The 19111-nt window shown below is 40.9% G+C and overlaps 1 protein-coding gene across 3 annotated transcripts; it reads right to left on the reverse strand.

Moving 5' to 3' along the window:
• Positions 1 to 1753: 1753 nt before the first annotated feature.
• AGR2 (anterior gradient 2, protein disulphide isomerase family member) lies at positions 1754 to 14799 on the reverse strand. Of its 3 annotated transcripts, none has more exons than XM_055589918.1 (8): positions 14731 to 14799; positions 11677 to 11822; positions 11353 to 11416; positions 11182 to 11234; positions 9843 to 9916; positions 7142 to 7205; positions 4087 to 4170; positions 1754 to 1891 (listed from the first exon to the last, which is right to left on the reverse strand). In XM_055589918.1, exons 2-8 carry the CDS (start codon positions 11813 to 11815, stop codon positions 1842 to 1844), a joined length of 528 nt encoding a protein of 175 aa, XP_055445893.1. In that variant the 5' UTR covers positions 11816 to 11822; positions 14731 to 14799; the 3' UTR covers positions 1754 to 1841. The 3 variants fall into 3 exon arrangements, with proteins under 3 accessions (XP_055445893.1, XP_055445894.1, XP_055445895.1); XM_055589919.1 differs by having other exon boundaries at positions 14713 to 14779; XM_055589920.1 differs by lacking the exon at positions 14731 to 14799 and adding an exon at positions 14502 to 14641.
• Between the last annotated feature and the right edge of the window lie 4312 nt (positions 14800 to 19111).

Here is a 19111-nt window from a genome sequence, read left to right on the forward strand (position 1 = left end):
GCCAAAGGACCTACTTACTCAGAAGGGCTCTATCCAAACAAAAAGTTAATTAAGACAAGCAATAGATAACCAATATACAAAGCATGGCACAGACCGCCACAACCATTTGGGGGCTAAGAAAGGCAGTGGAGGTTGGATGATAAAGGAATTTTGTATAATAATGAATGTGAGATTAAATATGTATTGAAGTCATTAATGGGCTTTCCAGATGGCTCAGTGGTAAAGATTATGCCTGCCAATGCAAGGCACGTGGGTTCGATCCCTGGATCCCTGGGTCAGGAAGATTCCCAGGAGAAGGAAATGGCAACCGACTCCAGTGTTCTTGCCTGGGAATCCCATGGACAGAGGAGCCTGGCAGGCTGCAGTCCATGGGGTTGCAAAGAGTTGCATATAACTGAGCACACATATACTAAGTACATTAGTGATACTTAGTATTAATTAGTAAGTACATAGGAATACACATTGCTAATTTTTGTCTTTTCATTGTGTTCATTGGAAAAGGCCCTAATGCTGGGAAAGATTGAGGGCAAAAGGAGAAGAGGGCGACAGGATGAGATGGTTGGATGGCATATCTGACTCAATGGACGTGAAGTTTGAGCAAACTCTGGGAGATGGTGAAGTACAGGGAAGCCTGGCATGCTACAGTCCATGGGGTTGCAAAGAGTTGGACACCACTGAGCGACTGAACAACACAACAGTTTTTGTCAGGCAGAATACAGAGTTAAAAATAGGTAAAGCTGCTCTCCTATTTCTGATGCCACCTTCCCCTTTAACCATCCAAAGAGAGAGAGTGACCTCTGATCTTTACCCCGTAGAGGTGATGTCACTGCCCTTTGCTCTTACTGAATTTATTTCAGACCAGTACTCTAAAATCTTAAGAAACCAAATATAGTATGAGGCTGAATTCTCAGGATGTGGTTGGAGTGTGTTCAAGGATACAGATGTTCTCTGAATGACCTTTTCACAAAATTAGCCTTCTGAAGGAGAAAGCTACCTGTCAGAGGCTTTCTCTGAGAGCAAAGTCTAACTAAAAATGAATTGCTAAATTCCAGTGTGTCCATAGGAGTTTCTGGCCAGAGTGAGGCAAGATGGTCTTCAATTAGTGTAATGCTCAGTTGCTAACTCATGTCCAAGTCTTTACAACCCATTGACGGTAGCCCACCAGGCTCCTCTGTCCATGGGATTCTCCAGGGAAGAATACTGGCGTGGGTTGCCATTTTCTTCTCCAGGGGATCTTTCAGCCCCAGGGATCGAACTCACATCTCTTGTGTCTCCTGCATTGCAGGCAGGCTCTTTACCACTGAGCCACCAGAGAACATTTTCAGTTAGATACTGATTTGCTCGGGATGCCTTTCTAGATACTCTGTCACCCTAGAGCATATTGTTCGATACTTCTGTTGTTCAAGCTCACGTCTACTTTTAGTCACCCAGTGAGAAACTATAGTGAGATGAGATGATAATTTTGTCTTTGGGCTTTGTTGCTTGAACTGGGTTTGTCTTGTCCCCTTTTGGAACATTTTGTGTTTAAAAACCCTATTTGGTGAGTAAACCAAATAGCTTTTCGTGAAAGACCAGGTTGGGAAAAAAATGAACAGTTTGAACACCCCCTAAAAGGATTTATTTTTTTAAAAATCACGGCTCACTATGGAAGCATATGATATTATTTTCATACATGTATATGTAAAACCAATTAAAAAAAAAAGCTGTTGTAACATGAAACCATCATCTAATCAGTAGGTTCATCAGTGCTTCAGCCTTCTCCATGGTTTTTCAAAACCTCCTCTGGTTCCCAGTCTCTAGGCCTAACACAAAGGGAGGATCTTGCAGATTTTGTGTTTTCTCTACAGTTCAGTCTTCAGCAACTTGAGAGCTTTCTTCATGTTGTCAAGCACTAATAGAGGAAAAAGTTACAGGAGGCAACACATCATCAGAATTATATTAATAGTTATAGTTTATCCCCAAACTCTAGTATTCTATTTCTTGTTTAATAGATGCTGTTTTTTTAATTAATTAATTAATTTATAATAGGTGCTGTTTTATCATAGGATGAATAGTTGGTAATCTTGTAAATTTTTTCTAAAAGTACGTGAAATGGCTTTCATTATAATCCAGATCTCTTCCAATGTTTATTAAATTCCTTTTCTACAAGGCATGGTGATATTACCTGTGCAGAATACCTGCCTTTAAGGAGCCCAAAGTTAAGACTTAATAGGTTTTAAGCTTTGGAGAAAGCGATGGCAACCCACTCCAGTACTCTTGCCTGGAAAATCCCATGGACAGAGGAGCCTGGTGGGCTGCAGTCCATGGAGTCGCTAAGAGTCAGGCATGACTGAGCGACTTTACTTCCACTTTTCACTTTCATGCATTGGAGAAGGAAATGGCAACCCACTCCAGTGTTCTTGCCTGGAGAATCCCAGGGACAGAGGAGCCTAGTGGGCTGCCGCCTATGGGGTCGCACAGGGTCGGACATGACTGAAGTGACTTAGCAGGTTAAGCTTTATACTATTATCTCAAGAATGTTCAATACACTTGGGATGTGCATCCCCTGGTTCTCTCAGCACCCATTGGAGGCATTGCTAATGGACTGGGACGTCTTTCCTGCTGCTGGACACAACCTCACAATCCTTCCCAAAATACTGTTCTAGGTCGACGCCACCCAATAGAAAGTTCTGTGATGATGGAAAATATTCAGTGCTTGTTCATTAAGTACTTGAAATGTGGTCACTGTGTCTGTAGATTGAAATTTTTTTTAATTTTCATTTTTAACTGTGGGATAATTGCTTTATAATGTTGTGTTGGTTTCTGCCATACAACAGGGTGAATCAGCCATAAGTATACATGTGTCCCCTCCCTCTTGAGCCTTCCTTTCACCCCACACCCCAGCCCACCCCTCTCGGTTGTCACAGAACACTGAGTTGAGCTCCCTGTGTTATGCAGCAACTTCCCAATAGCTATCTGTTTTACGCATGGGAATGTTTATGTTTCCAGGCTGCTCTCTCCATTCATCCCACCCTCTCCTTCACCACTGTGTCCACAAGTCTGTTCTCTGTGACTGAGTCCTCTATTCCTGCCCTGCAAATAGGTTCATCAGTACCATTTTTCTAGATTCCATATATTTGTGTTAATATGCCATATTTGTTTTTCTCTTTCTGACTTACTTCACTGTGTGTAACAGGGTATATGTTCATCCAGCTCACTAGAACTGACTCAAATTCATTCCTTTTTATGGCTGAGTAATATACCATCATATATTTGTACCACAACTTCTTTATCCATTCATCTGTTGATGGGCATCTAGGTTGCATCCAGGTCCTAGCTATTGTAAATAGTACTACGATGAACATTGTGGTACATGTGTCTTTTTGAAATACAGTTTTCTCTTGGTGAATTTTGTTTAATTTTCATTAAAGTTACTATTAAACAGCTCCATGTGGCTAATGGCTGACAAATTGGACAATGCCAGTCTATACAGTCATTAGTCATTGAGCAAACTGATCCTTAGGACAAGCCCAGTTTTCTTCCCAGAAGGACTAATTACATGTCCCAGCTAGGTACAGTCTCCCATTGAGGTTCTTCTGCCTTGAGCCTCAGACTTTTTTTTTTCTCCATTTTATGGCAACCCCAGGGGAATTCAGTATCTTGGCAACTATTTGGAACCATCTTTCCTACTGATCTTTAAAACTGAACTCAAATTCAGCTTTAATAAGCTGGACTAAATGATTTTACTTTTGTTGTTTGGGAAAAAAAATTAACAAAGCATGCAGATTATTACTATTACTCTGGTACTCTTACTATTGTACTCAGTTTTGTGGTAGAAGGAGTTATTTGTGCTGAAGAGAAGTGTGAAAAGCAGGTAATATGGTCCTAGGATCCTCCTGGAGGGAAAGACACCTAATGTAAATAATTCTTCTTTGAGGTTTTAAAAAATGAGATCAAAATGAATGTGATTTGATGGAGAACACAAGACTGGACATGGTCAGACTGTTTCTCTGGAGTCTCTGAGCATGGCTTTTTTCCCCTCCCAATGTAGACTCTCTACCCATCACAACAGCAATTCTATGGATATTCCAAGGAGGTAACACTTACATAGAGCTGTGTCTGAAGGTTCATAAGCATAGAGACGGTTTGAGTATCTTCCAGTGATGTCAGCTCTAACGGTCAGGGATGGGTCTACAAAGAAAAAGCCAAAAGGAGTGAAGTATTTTGTTTCAAAGGAACCTCTTTTGCAGAGGATGCCTAAGTGTTTATTTGCATCCCATGAAAGGAACACGACATGCCCTGCTGGATGGGATTCTCCTCCATCCAGTCTGCAACTCAGCTGCCACAGCTGGTACCCAGAGCCAAACTGGGAGCATTCAGTAGCCTGGCAGTGGTATTTGTGGAAAAGGTTACAAACTCTGTTGTTCTATCTATAGCAGCCTGAAAGCAGGGTAATATACATTGTTGAAGTGGTGTTTTGTTTTTGGTGAAAGCAATGGCATTCTCTACTAAAGAATTATTTTAAACTTTTGAAATGATTAGGTTATAATTGAAATATATTACCAAGAGCAGCCTAGATAATTAGAAACACACATCAAATGATAGTTTTCCAAACCAAAGTTTTTTTGTTTGTTTGTTTTTGTTTAATGAATAGAAGAATGCAAGCTCTTAAAAGCAGCCAAGGTAAAATAATTGTGTATTGTCCTCTATGATTTTTTTTGTTTTATTGTTAACAAGCTGCATGTTAAAAATAGAGATTTGAGAGTCCCTTATGTATATATTCCTTTAGGTTTACGTCTTTTTATTTTTCATGTTTGACATTCAACTTGAAGTTATCAATTAATGAGGAAAAAAAGGTATAAACAAGATACATCCAAAAGGGAGGTATTAAGATATACAAAGGCCACAGCCTTTCCTTAAGAGAGTGGTTAAAGGAGCCTGTGGTCCATTACCTGAGAATTAGATGAAGAGGACACATGAAACCCAGCCTCATGCATGCCAAGTCTGTCACTGGTACTCGATGGACAATCCCTGTCATTTCAGAATGTTGGACTGGGACCAGCAGACATAAATTACAGGAAACTGACATGTGTTTGTTCAAGAAAGATTTAAGATCTACTCTTACTTCTGCCTGGTGTACACACAGGGTCTCACCTTCATAATCTATTAACGTAAGAAAAGCTTTTAAGTCTCCCAACCATTGGTTCACAATCCCTGGCTGCCCAGGGAAGTCACCTGCAAAGCGTTCAAAGACTGCCACCTGCGTCCCACCCTGTGAGATTCTAATTTAACTGGTTTGAGATGTAGCCTGGGCAACTTGATTTTTCAGAACTTCCAGGCAATTCTAATACACAGGCCTCATGGAGAATTACTGAGCTGGAAGAGCAAGCTGCCTGGGACCTGGTTCTTATGACCAGAGGAATTAGACAGGGCTTAAAATGCCCTTGGGCTTCCCTGGTGGCTCAGACAGTAAAGAATCCACCTGCAATTTGGGAGACTTGGGTTCCGGCCCTGGGTTGGGAAGATCCCCTGCAGAAGGGCATGGCAACCCACTCCAGTATTCTTGCCTGGAGAATCCCAAGGACAGAGGAGCCTGGTGGGCTATAGCCCATGGGGTCACAAAGAGTTGGACACGACTGAACGACTAAGCACAGCACAGCAAACTGCCCTTAAGAGGAGCACTGAAGAGCATTTCTGCACAGGCTGTGGCTTGATAACCTCTAAAGGCCCTTTCAGTGTAAGGATTCTAAATCTTCTAAATCCTAACAAGACCAAATCTGTAAGATTAGCTCTGGGTCAACCTTGCTCCTTTCCTCCCTTCACTTTTTCTCTCTATTTTGTAGGTTAGTGTGAACATGGATGAATTACACTTGGTCAGCTTCCCTGGTGGCTCAGAGGTTAAAGTGTCTGTCTGCTATACGGGAGAACTGGGTTCGATCCCTGGGTCGGGAAGATCCCCTGGAGAAGGAAATGGCAACCCATTCCAGGATTCTTGCCTGGAGAATCCCGTGGACAGAGAAGCCTGGTGGGCTACAGTCCATGGGGTCGTAAAGAGTCAGACACGACTGAGCGACTTCACTTACTTACTCAGAGTGAGGTGTGCTATATGATGAATTTAATTACGGATTTTTTTTTTCCATTTTTTTTCATTATCGCCTTGATCAAAGTGAAAGTGTTAGTTGCTCAGTTGTGTCTGACTCTTGGCAATCCCATGGACTGCAGCCTGCCAGGCTCCTCTGTCCATGAGATTCTCCAGTCAAGAATACTGGAGTGGGTGGCCATTTGCTTCTCCAGCGGATCTTTCTGACCCAGGGATCAAACCCAGGTCTCCCACGTTGCAGGCAGATTCTTTATCATATGAGCCACTTTGATCAAAGCCTAACTCAATTCATTTGTTCAGTCATTTAACAAATATTTACTGTAAGCCTACCACAGGGTCATTCTGAAAATATGATGATGAGCAGAAAAAGATCTAGTCTCTGCCACTTGGGGGTCAATAATTATTCAACAATCACCCAGTAAATGCAAAAGTATAACTGAGGAAAGAGTGACCATTGAGAGGAACATGGTGCTAACAAGAACACATCATGGGCTTTGAGCAGGTCTGCGAATGACAGTGATTAGCCAGGTGGCCTGGGGATACTGAGGCAGGGTGGGGGCGGGCAGGAAACAGCACAGGTAAAGTACCAGTGGCAGGAAGGAGCATGGCTCCTTTGATTTTTTTTTTCTTTCAGCTCCTATTCATAACACACCTAAAAACAATGATCAAAAGCATCAGAAAGAAAAATCCAGCACACAAAACAGAAGGAAGCCTGATTAAATATTTACAGGCATGATATAATTTGGGGAAATACATTTAAACAATGAATAGGGTACTTCCATCTCAGGTGTTCTTATGGCAGAAAATGAGAAGTTCAAATTAGCAGATGAAAAAAATGCCATGTATGAAAATAGGTAGAAGCTTGCATTTTCTAATGAAAATAGTTTGTGAAACTGAAAGTTAACAGCTGGCCCACCACCCTCCACCGCACGCCACCCCAGCTTTGTCATTTCCTTGGCTGTGGCGAAACAACAGGTGAGGGTGTGCAGGACAGAGGAAAAGGGGTGGCAGTGTTTGTGTAGTGTTCAGAGTGTGCTTTATCGCATCGTCACTTTTACTTACCAACAAACAAAATCCTGGGCACGTATTGGCCATCAGGAGAGAGGTGTTTGTCAGTTGTTTCATACTAAGGATGAAAAAAAGCAACTTTCAGTTTGTTTATCCTTCAGTTATTTTCAAACTTGTTATAAAAACATGTCCATTCCTGGACTAAGGACTTTAAAACACTATAAGGCACATCTCTAACACAGAGAGTTTATGATGCACATGTAGAAGCTAGTTACATGCATGAAATAATAAAGAAGCTAGAGGAGAATGTGATGCAGAACAGGAGGTAAAGAGCTGATGGATAAGGAGCCCCAGAATTCAATAAGGGAGAATTTGGGAGGCATATGGTGTTCAGGGAAGGCATCTTGGATGAGGTAGGAGGAAATAGATCAATGAACAAAAAATGGAAGTCATTTTTGGAGAAACTACAAAACAGGATTGTCTTGAGGATTCATCTATCATTTTTTAATTCAGAACTTTATTGAGCAGTATACTGCACTTCTCTTGAATAAATGCATGTCTGTTGGGAGACAGGGGCTTCTCAGGTGGCACTAGTGGTGCCCGTCTGCCAATGCAGGAGGCACAGGTTCAATCCCTGGGTCGGGAAGATCACTGGAGTAGGAAATGGCAACCCACTCCAGTATTCTTGCCTGGAGAATTCCGTGGACAGAGGAGCCTGGTGGGCTACAGCCCATGGAGTTGCAAAGAGTCAGACATGACTGAAGTGACTTAGCACACATTGGGAGACAGAGAAGGAGAAGGAATATTGGGGATCCAGTGGGTGAAATGTTATGATGAAGGATATGCAGGCACATCGAGTGCCCAGAGTAGGACATTTAACCCTATCTGCAGGTTCCATAGAACTTTCTGAAGTGGGTGAAGAGAAATCCTTAGAAAATGAATAGGAGCCAGTTACATAGAAGAGGAGGTCATTCTGGGCAGAGGAGCGGGGACGATGATAGAAAGGCAGGTGAAAGACCTAGCAGTTTCTATAACCAAGTATTTGGATGAGACTAAAGGGTAGGGATGGCTTTTCGATGGTTCAGTGATAAAGAATCCACCTGCAATGCAGGAGATGCAGGTTCGATCCCTGGGTTGGGAAGATCTCCTGGAGAAGGGAATGGCTACCCACTCCAGTATTCTTGCCTGGAGAATTCCATGGACAGAGGAGCTTGGTGTACAGTCCATGGGGTCGAAAAAAGTTGGGCTGAGTGACTGAGCACACATGCAAATGGTAGGGATGCTGAGGCTGTAGTGAGAGATGATGCTAGAAAGCTCCTTCAGGAGCGGCTCGCGAGTGGCCTTGCACTCCTCACCACAGTGTTTGGATTTGCCCGTAAATAGAGAACCACTGGAGGGATGGTAGAAGAACCGTGATCCTGTTTTGGTTTTTAGAGTAATTACCCTGACAATCGTGTGGAATCAGACAGGATTTACTTTGCAGTCAGAGAGCCACTTACTGTAAGCTAGTAAAGTGAAAAACTCTTACACTCTTAAAACAGCGGTCCTGGATTTACAGGGAAGTGACCAATAGTAAGACTATTTCCAAGTCAGAACCATAGGCCTTCATGACTACCAGAGAGTCAAGTCTAGAATAGCACTCTAACGGAGTAGGGAATGGAGAAAAAAGAGCTTTTTGAAAACCTGTTATGTTGATAAATTCAGTGTTGAACATATCAAGTTAAAGCTGATTGCAAGATTTCTGAAATTTGGTTGTGGACACAAATTGGAAGCTGTTGTGTATTCGAGGAAGACGGAATTACCAGTGAGCAGGTCTGGATGAAATTGTCCATAGAGAATATAAAATATGAAAAGAGAAGTAGGTTGAATAGAGATCAGGAAGTCACTTATATTAAGGGGCAAATGGAGAAACAGGAGCCTGTGGAAGGAGGTGAAGAAGAACGGCTGGTGTGGATGCTCCTTGAAGAAGCCCACCTGTCAACCCAGAAAGAGGAGAGAGAGAGAGAAGCCCCAGGGACACAGGGTTACGAAAGAGTTTTCTGAGTTGTTTACTGATCGCTTGCCTTTGAAACAGAAGTGGATCCTGTTTCTACACCGAGTAGAACTTATAAAAACAGAAAGCTTTACCATGAAGAGAGGTGGTGATGGCCAATTAGGATAGGGAAGCATTGGCCCACAGCATTCATGAAGTGATTAGATTTGGCCACCCAGAAAGCTGTCTCTTCCAGAGAGAGAGAGGGCACAGGGAGTAAGAATGGGTGGAGAGCAGCCAGGACTGCAGGGGAAAGGGGCACAGCAAGAAATTGGTAAATGACAAAAACTTCCCACTTATTACAGCAACAAAGAAATCCTGGACCACAGGAGAGTGTTATTCAGACAGTTTAAAATTATTAGTCACTAAACAAAATCCCTGAGTTGGAAGATTACGTGGAGAAGGAAATGGCAACTACTCCGGTATTCTTGTCTGGGAAATTCCATGGACAGAGGAGCTAGGCAGGCTACAGTCCATGGGGTGGCAGAGTCGGACCCGACTGAGCAACTGGGCATGGATGTGACCACATATATAGGCACATATATAAACAAAAATGTAGACATGAAAGATAGATGCAAAGGAAAATCTCTTCTCTCTGTAGTCTATGAGATGTGGTATTCAGAACAGATCCCTGTTAAAGTAGTATGATTAAGACATAGGAAAAAGGAACCATCCATTTCAAATACTGAGAGAAATGGTAGTGAGGATGAAGAGCTAACTTACAACTAGATTGAGGAGGACAAACTGCTCTGCCAATCTCTGGATTTCTTTATTTTCAGCAAATGCCTTCTTTAAAGCTATAATGCAAAGAAAAATAGTTAAGCATTCATCTCATCACCAGGTAAAACCATTGTTCTCTGTTAGATTTTAAACTGAACTGTATTTTTAATACAGTATCGAACCCCACCCTTTCTGCAAATGATTAACAAAGAAATATCTAGACTATTGACCAGCTTTGTTTCTACTGCTCAGTCAATCATTCATCTCTTAATTTTTTTTTTTTTTAACCCGTGTTTACTGAGTGGTTACTATGTGGCAAGACTGTTTCATGTACTGGGAATAGAGCAGTGGGAAGAAAATAAAATGTGCTTTCTTCATAGGACTGAAATGCTTGTGTAGGAGACAGATCATAAACAAGCAGGTAGTTTTAGGTGGAGATAAGCACTTTGAAGAAAAATAAAGCAAAGCAAGAAGTTTAAAAGCTATAGAGTGTTCAGAGTAGACTTCTTTGAGGAAATGACATTGAAGTGAGAGGCTGATGCATTCAAAGATATTAGGGATGCATCCTAGGGTAGCCAGGTAGGTGCCTGTCACAGATCTAGGCAAGATCTCATCTAGGTTTAGACCAGGGCAGTAGCAGTAAGGTAGTAGGAAGTGGCTGCATTTGGGAAGCAGCTATGTAATATATGGGGCCCAGTGCCTGTCTCAGAGGTAAAGAATCCACCTGCAATGCAGGAGACTTGGGTTTGATCCCTGGGTTGGAAAGATCCCCCTGAAGAAGGAAATGGTAACCTACTCCAGTATTCTTGCCTGGGAAATCCCACGGACAAAGGAGCCTGGCAGGCTACAGTCCATGGGGTCACAAGAGTCAGACAGCAACTAAATCACCATCACCAGTGCCAAATGAAAATATGGAGCCCTTTGTTCAAAAATTACTATGACTTTTAAGATGGCAACAGCTGATCTTTACAACAAGCACAGGAGCCTTCGAAGCACTGTGTCCTGTGTCACTGCGCAGGTGGTGTGTGCAGGAGGCTTGTGCTGGCCTTTGGACATACTGTGAAGGTAAAGCTGTGGTATTTGTTGATGTATTGAATGTGGGATAAAAGACAAAGCAAGACGTCAGGGATGAATTCTAGAGCTGGTGTTTTCAAACTGTGAGCCAATGGTTATCACAAAATGTGGAAATATTTGAAGTTACTTCCAAATATGTGTGTACTACATAAAATATTCTTTTTAATTCAACTGTGCTGGGTGCTAAGGGTATAAAGATGAGAGATATGGACCCTCCCCCTAAAGCTATAAACCTATAAAAGAAATTATATTTAGAAGTATAAATTACCTTGACTGTGTGGGCATTCATCCAAGTGGTGAATAATCATCAAGGGTTTATTGCTTCAAGAGACAAAGAGATATAGGATCATGTTTAATGAGTAGGATTTTGTGGGTCACTAAAGATCGCTAGATGGCTCTCTTGAGAGCTTTGAGAGAGTTCCCTAAAGCTTGTCTTTACCTTGTCTTGGATTTGTATAGAGCTTCTTCATATGTCTGGGTCCAGATGAGTTGGTCCCCCCAACCTAGAACAAAAAAACCCAGTGTATCTAAAACTGTTATGTTTTCAGACCCAGAGCTGTTGAAAAACAGTTGTAAAATGGGGATCATTATATACTTGATACTAAAGAAGAGCAAAAACCTCCAGAGAAAACAGAAATAATGGTAAACTTTGATAAATGTAGAAAGAACACGTACAAAAATATGTTCACACAGATCTCAGCTCTGAGAGTTAAATCCTTCCCAATTAAGTATAATAGGAGGCCAAAGAGAATGTGACTCCTACCTCTGGAGAGGGTCTGGGGCAGTTTGAGTTGAGAGTCCTTCGTGTCCTTCTTAGCTCCTGGTTTGACTGTGGTGTCTTTGGCCAGAGTGTAGGAGAGGGCCACCAGCAGCAGGAATGCTGACACTGGAATCTTCTCCATGGCAAATCTGATATGGAAAACAAATTAGCAAGAAGCCAGTAAAACAAAAAGAAATTAGCAGTTTTTCAAAATCTTTAGATTGCAACACAACTGTGGATCACAATAAGAATTGAGGCTTAGATGGGATTGAACACATGCAATTGGAGTGAAAAATACCTTCCACAGAACTTTCCTAAGAATGCATAGTATAAATTTCTATCTATCCACCTCTATATAAGATCTGTATAGAAAAAAATTATACTGATGAAGATCTCCATAGAAATATACAATGTAGAAATAGATACAGATATATTTTAAGAAAATAAGGAGATAGATGTATATATTCTTATAGATAAGGGAATTTGCTTTTAAATTTTATATTTTTCTAAAAAACTTCATAGTAGAAGACACCTTAGGGGTTATATCCTCTTTCCCCACCTCCCCAGTGTCTCATTTTGTAGATGAAGAATCTGAAATTCAGAGAAATGAAGACCAATGAGATGGGCATAGAACCAAGGCTGTTGGATCTTGCCATTTTGCAGTGCTGGCTCCCATTTTCCCATTTGGAAAAAGTTGCCCTAAACATACATATTTCTTTAACATTTTGTTAAAATGGGGACACTGCCATTGAAAAATAAGATCCGAGTGAAATGATTTATTTCATTTAGAAACTGCCAACTTTATCTTTTAACTAAAGGCTTGCACACACACAGCTCTCTCCCTAGTGTAACATTTGCTCAAACTCTAGATATATTGGTTCTGAACTGGTTAAAATATATCAGTGGAACTTTCTTCCAGTGAATTAATTGTTTGACCCTTAGTGTGGGCCTGTATAGGTAGGTGGTTGTGCACAAAATATTTCTATTTTATCCCGTAAAATATTCTATGGGACTCATCACGCAGAGAGACCAACCTTGTGAATGTCTCTGTTCATTTTTTTTTCTTTCCAGTATTCCAAATTTAAATATCAGGAAATGTACTATTTCAAAGCAGATGCTTTTGAATGGGAAAGAGAAATAGCAAGGTAAGGTCCATGAGTGAGTGAGGAAGTAAGCGAGTTAGCAAAGTGAATTGCACTAGAGAATCACTAGGGCTATCCAGGGACCATGACATGCAAAGCTGGAGACTTGGGATGCTAGTAAAGCCAAAGACTGAAATTGATTAAAAAGAGACACCTAACTCTAATATTGGTGTGTTCCAAATTAAATGAACTCTGCAAAAGAAACCGGATGGACCATCAATGTTCAGTGTTTTTAAGGGGTAAATTTTCTCATATTCTGATAGCTTGAGGGAAAACCTGTGTTAAGCATTGTAGTTTAGTCGTGATGTCATGTCCCACTCTTTTGAGACCCCTTGGACTGTAGCCTGCTAGGCTCCTCTGACCATGGAATTTCCCAGGCAAGAATACTGGAGTGAGTTGCCATTTCCTTCTCCAGGGGATCTTCCCAACCCAGGGATTGAACCCACATCTCCTGCATTGACAGGTGGATTCTTTATCATTGAGCCACCTGGGGAAGCCCTTGTGAAGCATTAGCCAAGTTAAAAAAAAAAAAAAGGCATTGCTAAGTTACCAAATCCAGATGATGCCTTGTATTAATCTGACCAATTATTGTCTATGTCATAGTATGTAGTAGCCAGGCAATGTCTCACAAAAAAAGACATAAGCAAAAAGCAGGGATATACTGTCTTCATTTTCTATATTCATAAAGATACAGAAATGCCAGTAACAATTTTTGTATCCAGTATTTTGCACAAGCACCCCAACTGTGCTACAATTCTTCTAGCCTTTTTGTTACAAAGACTTCTTTTTCATGTGAACAACACTAAAAACCAAGAACCCTTATGTGAGAATAATTACACTATTCAGGATTATGGTTGATTCAGAAAATATCATGCAAGTAATGACTTGAAATTTATTGACAAACGTTTGACTTTATATTTTACGTATGGCAACAAATGTATATTAGCAAAAATAGTAGTAAACAGGTGGTAAGTATTTATGTAATCCACTGACAATTCTAGTTGCGCAAGTAGCCATTAGGACCTCCTGTTATAGCTTTGAAGCTTTCAGATTGGAACTATTGATACCTTATACATGTTTTATGGCAGGGTGACTCAAGGGAGCCGAATATAACTCCTGCTGTACAAACAGGATTTTCTGAGATTCACTGTACTGTTTTCAACACATCAATTTTTAGTCCTGAATTGACTGTAATCTGCATATTGCATATATAAACCACCTCAAAACAGAAAGCTAACCATGGAGGACACTGATAATTTGGAGACACACACACTATGAAACGAGCACTTTTCACTGGTCATTATATCTCTTCTTCATCAATGAATGCCTTGCAGGAGGTTTCAGTGTCCTTGTTCATAAGGAAAGTAACCAGATCTCTCCTTTTACATTCTGTCTTATGAATTTAAAGACTGAATAAGCAATAAGGATATCTTTATATCAGACACAGAAGGAAAGCTATTTCCTGATTTGCAATAATATTCTGATCTGTAATCCCCAGCAGCCAATCTGAGCTGACGTTGCACAGTCCTGTGGGTCTTTGCTTTGCCAGTAAGAAAGAAACAAGCATTAGATGGTGATCAGGGCTCAGTAACCAAGACAGGAGACCCTGGGCTGTGTGTCAGGCTTGAAAACTCCAGGAGTTGGCTCACTCTTAAGCCTCTCGTTTTCTGGGGGAGAAAGCATTACCTTGAATCAGCTCAGGAACATCGCTTCACAGAGAGGTTCCAGGAAGCCTCTGGTGGAAATTCCATCAATTCCCTCTCCAAATCCCATTTTGCTGTTCCCGGAACTGCCCCGCACTCCTCTGCCTGTGGATTGCCTACACCTTTACATGGTAACCAGAGGCCAAAGCTCATTCTAACAGGTGCCCGTCTAACAATGCTGTCAGGAGCCTTACCTGGATCTCCCCACCCACCTGTCTGTGTGAGCCAGGCGGCCTCAATGCAGTCCAAGCTTCCTAGTATGCTGGCTCAGCCCACGCCTCTATTTATGCACCTGAGCACACCTCAATCCCACCCACTAATCCTGTATTCACACGGTGCAGACTCTGAAATGAACTTTTCTTTCCCCAGGTCTTCCCGGGGCTAAAGAGTTCCCTATTTTTTAAAATAATGTTGCAGAGGGAGTACCTTTCAGTATGCATGCCTTTAACTCTTTGTGAAAGCATATTGTTAAGAGATTTGAGAAAGGTGGGCAGAGTGCCAAATCCAGGTATGGTTTAAATGAAGACATTTGATTTGCCTGAAGGCTGATTTGTCTTTATGTGATTGGATGGAATTTGTGGTTTGTAGAATTTTTTTTTTTTCTCTCTCTCGGGCAGATTGCCTCTATTTAGTTAGAAACACACAAGAGATGATTCACAGTTCTAACCCCTACACTCATATAATGTGCTGTCCTCCATTATGATATAAATGATTTCACACAATGTACTTCCTTTTCTTGGCAAACAAAATGTGTATTCACTGTAGGTATGAAAGTAATCCAAACCAAGAATTCCTATAATATATTAAAACTAAGGAAGTTATTGAAAAAAAGATATCCTAACACTGAGTTTTTATTAATCATCTTGCAGGAACTCCCCTCCAAAGAATTCAAAGGTATTTCGCAGATATTCTCTCATTCAATGGCAAACTTTACTGCTAGGCAAAGCAGGAAGCTATTTCCATCATTTTTCAGACCTATAAACTAAGATGTGCAATTACTTTCTCATTTAAATTTATGCAATAATTCACTCAACATTTTAAGACTGGACTTGGGTTTTCTGTAAAAAAAAATTTAATCCTGTGAAAACTATGTGTAATCCTTAAAAGTTCAGAACAGAAAAATCTTTAACAACAGAAAATTAGCTAATGAGATGCAAGCCCTATAAAAATAAAATTTGAAATGAGTTGAGATCATACTATTTCAAAATATTTTCAAGTAGGTTAATTTTTTGATAAAGCCTGAGTTTCTATGGGCAAAATAGGAAGTGATTTCAAAAATGGTGAGTTTTCATTTGAAATTAATTCACAGAAATAATTTCTTTAGGAATTTGAATAAAAATAATGATTTGAACTCAACTTTGAAAACCAGTAAAACTTTTATATGGGCTTCCCAGGTGGCTCAGTGAAAGAGAATCTGCCTGTCAATGCAGGAGACACAGGAGACACGGGTTCAATCCCTGGGTCAGGAAGATCCCCTGGAGGAGGAAATGGCAACCCACTCTAGTATTCTTGCCTGAAAAATCCCATGGAAGAGGAGCCTGGCAGTCTGCAGTCTATGGGGTTGCAAAGAGTTGGACACACTTGAGCACCCACTTCACCAACTATTCATTGAGCCTGATTATGTAGCAAACACTATGCCTGACATTAAAGATAGGTTTCAGACATGGTCAGTTATGGAGGTAGACAGACACATCCATGGACATTTGCAATTCAGGATGGTAAGCCATACCATGGGAAAACAAAGACATTGAATACATTACCTCTGCTGTAAGGTTATTAATGATCTGATTGAAGAGTTAAGATTAACCCACACTAAAAATTAATCATCTGCATGAGAAGAACATGCCATAATGGATGGGTAGAAGACCCTGATGCTGAGAAAGATTGAGGGCAAGAGGAGTAGGGGGTGACAGAGGATGAGATGATTGGATGGCATCAGCGACTCAATGGACATGAGTTTGAGCAATTCCAGGAGATGGTGAAAGACAGGGAAGCCTAGCATGCTGCAGTCCATGGGGTCACAAAGAGTCCAACACGAGTGAGCGACTGAACAACAAGTGGTATAGGTATCAGCTGTTATTATTTTTCAGAGGAAATAGAGATTGCTAGTCATGAAAATGCACAGGTTGATGCTAGACAGCAAGGTTTCCAGATGGAGACAATGATAAAGAATTTCCAAAATATGTTTGTTGGATATTTAGTGGAACCACCCCTGGCTAGAGTCAGATACATCTGGGCAACTCATAAACAATAGGTTTGAAAAGTTGTTTGGGGGCTATTTGATTTATCCGGGACCTTGAATACCGTTTTAAGGAGTTTAGACTTCATCCTCAAGAGGAAGTGTCCTGCGATGGAGAAGGGGGCATTTTGTAGATTGACCCTTGGTTTGAGTTCAAATTTAGTGTGATGACTACTACATGCACTTCTAACTCCTGCAAATTACCTAACCTCTCTGTACTTGAGCCGTCTTCCTTGTGAAGTGGAAACAGTAAGACTCACTTGATAGGATCTGTGGAATGTTATATAAAATAATTGAGAAAAAATATTTAGAATGGTCCATAGCACATAGTAAGCACTGGAATATACTATCGATGATACAGAACTTGCTTCTCTATGAAAGTCACTTAGCTGAATGGGGGCTTTTGTGTACAAATACAATTGTTTCCCATTTCTTGGGGTTTAACTGATACTGTATTAAAAGTAAAATGTAAACACCTAGTTCTTCCTAGATCTAAAAGTTTGTTTAAAAATATACAAATTTTGTTTATTTGTATAAAGTATACAAAAATAATTTGGTTTTGAATAGAGAAGTTTGGCTGGAGAAGGAAATGGTGGCCCACTCCAGTATTCTTGCCTGATTCAGGCAAGAATCAGGAAGTTTCCTGCCAGAGGAACCTGGCAGGCTATATAGTCCATGGGGTTACAAAGAGTCGAACACGACTGAAGCGACCGAGCACAGAGAAGTTTGGCATAAAATTCAAAATCTATTTTAATTTCTTTTTTATTATAGTAAGAAAAAAAATCACATGAAATATAGCTATCCTCTTAATCAACGAAGTGTACAAGACGATATTTTAAACTATAAGCATAATGCTGTAATCAGATATCTAGAACTGGTTTCTTTTTTAAAAGAATTTTATTTGCTTAGGCAATGGCAACCCACTCCAGTACTCTTGCCTGGAAAATCCCATGGGCAGAGGAGCCTGGTGGGCTGCAGTCCATGGGGTCGCTAAGAGTGGACAGACTGAGCGACTTCACTTTCACTTTTCACTTTCATGCATTGGAGAAGGAAATGGCAACCCACTCCAGTGTTCTTGCCTGAAGAATCCCAGGGACGGGGGAGCCTGGTGGGCTGCCATCTATGGGGTCGCACAGAGTCGGACGTGACTGAAGCGACTTAGCAGCAGCAGCAGCAGCAGGCTGCTCTGGGTCTTTGTTGCTCTGAGTGGGCTTTCTCTAGTTGCTGTGAGGAGGGGTTATTTTGTTGCAGTGTGTGGGCTTCTCATTGCCACGGCTTCTCTTGTAGAGCACAGGCTCTGGGGTGCTCTCGCGGGCTCAGTGGTTGCAGCTTCTGGGCTCTAGAGCACAGGCTCAGTAGTTGTGGTGAACAGGCTGAGTTGTGCATGTGGCACGTGAAAGCGTCTAGGACGAGGGATGGAACCTGTGTCCCCTGCATTGGCAGGCCGATTCTTATCTACTGCACCATCAGGGAAGGCCTAGAACTTGTTTCTTGCTGTTTAAGTAAAATAAGTATCATCAAATTAAACTGACCTAAATCAGACAGATTACATTTCAATAGGCTAAATTTGATGTATGAAATAGCCCCTTTTACAAATTTCTTTAATGAAATTCTTCTTTTAACCTACATTTACAAATTTAATACTGCTGCTGCTGCTACTGCTGCTAAGTTGCTTCAGTCATGTCTGACTCTGTGCGACCCCATAGACGGCAGCCCACCAGGCTCCCCATCCCTGGGATTCTCTAGGCAAGAATACTGGAGTGGGTTGCCATTTCCTTCTCCAATGCATGAAAGTGAAAAGTGAAAGTGAAGTCTCTCAGTTGTGTCTGACTCTTAGCGACCCCATGGACTGCAGCCCTCCAGGCTCCTCCGTCCATGGGATTTTCCAGGCCAGAGTTAATACTTGTATATCTAATTCTTTTAAACATTTAAAATGTTCAACAGGGTACATTTGCCAACATAATTACCCAAACTTTTCTAAGCACTTTAGCAATTCTTGTAAATATTACAAGTTAAAGTTACTGATTAGCAATTCAGGTTATATTAATCTTACAAATATTTCTCACAGCCAAATACATTATAATTCTAAATTAAAAATCCTAATTCTAGTCACATTCTTAATTATAGTCACAGACCAATATTCAGCTTCTCTAAAAAAGGTTTATGTTATATCATACAAGCACTTCACTAACAAACACATAAAGGTTTTCCAATATTTTTAAAACTTATTCTTCAGCTTCACCTGGAAGTCTTAATACTACAGATTTGAGTTACTTCATCAGTTACAGATTTGAATTACTTCATCCTTTACTTAATCAATAGAAACTTTTTTTCTATTCCTTCTAGGGACTAGT

The sequence above is a fragment of the Bubalus kerabau genome, chromosome 8 (assembly GCF_029407905.1).
Source record: "Bubalus kerabau isolate K-KA32 ecotype Philippines breed swamp buffalo chromosome 8, PCC_UOA_SB_1v2, whole genome shotgun sequence".
Classification (NCBI taxonomy): domain Eukaryota; kingdom Metazoa; phylum Chordata; class Mammalia; order Artiodactyla; family Bovidae; genus Bubalus; species Bubalus kerabau.